Source organism: Montipora foliosa, chromosome 3 (assembly GCF_036669935.1).
Source record: "Montipora foliosa isolate CH-2021 chromosome 3, ASM3666993v2, whole genome shotgun sequence".
Taxonomy (NCBI): Eukaryota; Metazoa; Cnidaria; class Anthozoa; order Scleractinia; family Acroporidae; genus Montipora; species Montipora foliosa.
In genome coordinates this window covers 32,461,830-32,465,892 of record NC_090871.1, presented here as the reverse complement: position 1 = coordinate 32,465,892, position 4,063 = coordinate 32,461,830, and the positions used below count along the sequence as shown (strand labels likewise).

The window sequence follows — 4,063 nt, the reverse complement described above, 5'->3', positions numbered from 1 at the left end:
TTGCGATGGATTTCAGTCGCAAGGGAAGTACTTTACTTTAAATTGACTAAGCTACGCGTGGGCCTTTTCAGGGAACATTGGGTTTAGCTTTTAACTGACGATGAAGCAAAGATAATTCCTTCTTCTCGTAAATTTTCGCAAAGACGTTAAAATTGTTAATTTACCACGCTCATAATTATATTTTGCTTCTTCCCTTTTTAGGTGCCTATTAAGAGTAGCGAATCAGTCTTGCTCACAATATCTTAAAAGAGAGAAAAGAAACATACACAAAAGCTGTAAAACAAACGAGGCTTTCTATGTTGTAAACTGCAACACTTTATTATAACGAATAGCTATTGCCATTCTTGTCAATTTTTACAATTTCCTTTAAATGCATGTGCAAAAAATCAGTTTTACACTCTCAAATTAATCGAATTTAACCGTGTCAAATACATAGTAGTGAAATTGACTCTTGAAAAAGTGTCGAATAAAAAGAGTGTACGTCAATTAGTGTTCTACAAAGGAAATGAATGGATAAAATGAACTCTCACAGGGTAAGAGTCTCTATTCACGAGGCTCATATTCGAGTTTCTTTCGTTTAACTTTGTTTAACATTAAATATATAAATAAATAAATTGCAGGTTGGTTGTTGCAATATCAATGTTTATCACCTGCATTTAGATTACGTATTTGCCTACTTATTCCCTAGGACAAACGTTGAGGTCCATCTTTGAACAAATTAGGAGGCCCAAGGAGACTTTCCATGATAAGTTTCTTTAATGAATGAACATAGATAATAAGATACCAAGTTGTTTGCTGCCACAAATTTTCTGATCTTAAAGTAATTTATTTAATTAAAAAAAAACTTTCTTATTAGAAGTTTCTGTAATTGTTAGGTAACGATTTGAATATACTTGAAGCATGAATTAAATTGAAACAAATAATAAATAAAATAAACCCAATATCATCTTCGATGTACAAGTACAGAATATGTAGGTGAAATAAATTTATTATACATAAAGAAAAAGTATCAATGGATGCACGATTTCTCATTAATTGTTATCTTTTTGGTACATGGGCTATCGGCAATCTCGTTTGCAAATCTTGATCGTGATACAGTCCTTTTTCTATAGTTCTGTCTTCAGCATCTTTTTCATCACTTTTATATCTTCTTAGTTGTCAACTTCAGTGGGATCGTCATCATCAACGTCAGTTGGATCTTCATCTTCATCATCAACATCATCAACGTCAGTTGGATCTTCATCGTCATCATCAACATCATCAACGTCAGTTGGATCTTCATCGTCATCATCAACATCATCAGCATCAGTTGGATCTTCATCGTTGTCATTATCTTCGTCATCGTCATCGACTTCGTCCGTAGAATCTTCATCGTTTTTATCATCGTCGTCATCATCGTCGTCATCATCGTCGTCATCAGCATCATCATCAGCATCATCATCGTCGCCATCGTCTTTTGCATCATATTTGCCTTCTTTATCGTCAACATCGTCAGAGCCTCCATCTGTTTAGCATTAAAAAAAAGTAGTTTAGATTTGTCATTTGGTTTTTTACGCGGATATGCGGGACAGCAAAGTTAAAGTTCGGAACACTCAAGGCAACAAGATACTGTAACAATTTGCCTCATCTGACATGATGCATTTTTGTGAATTTTTTTGCTGCGAGAGAATTTTGACACTGCGGTAAGTTGCATGAATTCATACTGGTTTCAATTCAACTCGTGCGACGAGGGCACAGCAGTCTAGTTAGTTGAGTGCGAGGAGAATACGGGCCGAGAAAAAATGTTGCGCGGAATTTGGTTTCGAAGAAAAGAAAAATCTTGGGTCTGCACTTGCATCTTGACGTTTCGTAAATTGCTTTGGATTTTTTTCCGCAATTGTGCAACCAAATCTCAAGTTCTACGTAAAGCTTTCCCTGGGTAGTTCAGCTTGAACAAACTGGAATATGGAGAAAAATAGTTCAAAAATGTGAACTTACTACTTTTACTTTTTTGTTCACTTTTTTTGTATACTTAGACATTTCGTTCGTAATGAAACAAGTTACCAGTAATTCATTTACCTCGCTCTCTTGATGTAAGCCAAAATGAGTTTTTGCTTTGCAATTGACTACTGGAGAATTTTAACATACTTTAGAATGGTTAGACACATGTTTACGGACATGTCTTTAACCATTAAATACTTCGAAATCATCATTTCCTTGCTGGAAAAAAGCTAGAACAACTGATTTTAACGTTTGTTAGTGGGTCTTGTAATTTTGAGACGCATGATCTTATGATTATAAGACATGCCGCAAACGAGGAAAACTACAAATGATCAATTTAACCGATCAACACTTGCATTATCAAAGAAAGAAAACTGAATCAATCTGAATGAACACATTTTTACGGACATGTCTTTAACCATTAAATACTTCGAAATCATCATTTCCCTGCTGGAAAAAAGCTAGAACAACTGATTTTAACGTTTGTTAGTGGAGCTTGTAATTTTGAGACGCATGATCTTATGATTATAAGACATGCCGCAAACGAGGAAAACTACAAATGATCAATTTAACCGATTAACACTTGCATTATCAAAGAAAGAAAACTGAATCAATCTGAATGAACTCTTACCATCAGGGAGCGGCAAAGGAAGACTCCAAAGGGGACTCAGCAAAGCAAAGAAACAAACTAGGAGCAAAATCTTGGAAGCCATGTCTTTGTAACGTTTATGTGAACTTGAATAGCTCTTCAACGATGCCGAGGCTTGAAGTGATATATCCTGTAGTTTTCTTTTGCAATTTATAAGTTTTGAAATGACACAGTCATTTATAGCCTCAATGATATTCGAGATATGCCCTGGATATCGCGACTTGATTTTGCGAACTATATATTGTTACGGAAACACAACAAAAGAGGAACTCGAGTGAGGCCGAAAACAGCAGTATCACTCTATCGTCGTCAAAAGCGTGCTATTTTCGATATCTTGGTCCTTTCCTAAGACTTAGAATTTTTTTCTGTGGCGTTGGAAACATTTGTTACATTTTGTCAATTTAACAATTGTGATTGCACTTTCTTAATTGCTTTTAGCCCTACAGCCCTTATCCACTTTACGGTTTAACCAAAATGAAAACCAATTGAAAGTATTGAACACACTGTCTGGGTTTAACAGGGAAACCCTATATTTTCTCTGTTTTATGTACTTCATGGATCAGTGCTTTCATTTAGTCAGTTTATACAATTTGTCATGGTTACCCGGGCAATCTTTAAAACAAATCAGTCTAAATTCAGAAAAAATACAAGCCCTTGAGATTATGCATTTGTTTAAAAACTAATTCATTTAAGGTGGCGCTCTTAAGTTTCGTTGCTTTGCGCTGAGAGGAGGCAATCTTGATCAAATGAAGTTTAAAGTATACGGATGAGCGTATAAGGGTCGTATATTTCTATATTCTGCTTCGAACAATTACTATGGCTCTATTACGAAAGCCGGAGTTTGCCTTTGCGTCTCTAATTTCAAAAATTGCCGGTCACCAACCCCTCTTGAAGCGACTCTCAAAGTCCAAATTATAGCAGGGGAAAAGACAACAAAAATTCATGTAAGGCACTTCAGCTTATCTCATCAGTATAGCAGTTCACCGATAAGCAAGCGAAGATAAAACTGTTACTTGTTGAAAATCTATTTTTTTATCCTAGGCTTTCATGTTACAGTATTATTCACGTAATGAAAGTCATTACCAAATTAAGAGTACACGATATTTGTCCAACAGAGAACCTCTGTGATTACGTGCATAGTGAGGAAACCAGACACTTTTGATTGTCCATATCCTGTGCCGTGTGGTGAAATCGTCATTTCACCACCAACCTCTCTAAAAATGTTATGTTGCTATCCGATCCGAGAGGAAACGTACCGCCGAGGAATATTACCGCATAGTGCAGGCGGTAAATCACATATAAGGCAAACAAACGATTTCGAATTGTTTTAATGAACATATAATTGGAAAAAAAAAAAAAAACTAACCCCTCCCTATACCCAGGGAGATTTATTCCTTTCCCCGAAGGCCTAGAATGAGATATTGCTAAAATCGT

At 35.7% G+C, this 4,063-nt stretch overlaps 1 protein-coding gene across 1 annotated transcript; it reads right to left on the bottom strand.

Annotated features, from left to right (window-relative positions):
• Window positions 1-285: 285 nt before the first annotated feature.
• On the bottom strand, window positions 286-2,781 carry LOC137994755 (prothymosin alpha-B-like). Its single transcript, XM_068840359.1, has 2 exons — window positions 2,612-2,781; window positions 286-1,504 (listed from the first exon to the last, which is right to left on the bottom strand). The coding sequence occupies exons 1-2, from the start codon at window positions 2,691-2,693 to the stop codon at window positions 1,152-1,154; spliced, it is 435 nt and encodes a 144-aa protein (XP_068696460.1). The 5' UTR covers window positions 2,694-2,781; the 3' UTR covers window positions 286-1,151.
• Window positions 2,782-4,063: the final 1,282 nt, after the last annotated feature.

Excerpts from the sequence above, each read along its gene's own strand:
- LOC137994755 (XM_068840359.1), bottom strand. The coding sequence starts at position 2,693 with ATGGCTTCCAAGATTTTGCTCCTAGTTTGTTTCTTTGCTTTGCTGAGT. Across the intron at positions 1,505-2,611 it reads TCCTTTGCCGCTCCCTGATG|ATGGAGGCTCTGACGATGTT; the intron begins GTAAGAGTTCAT and ends AATGCTAAACAG.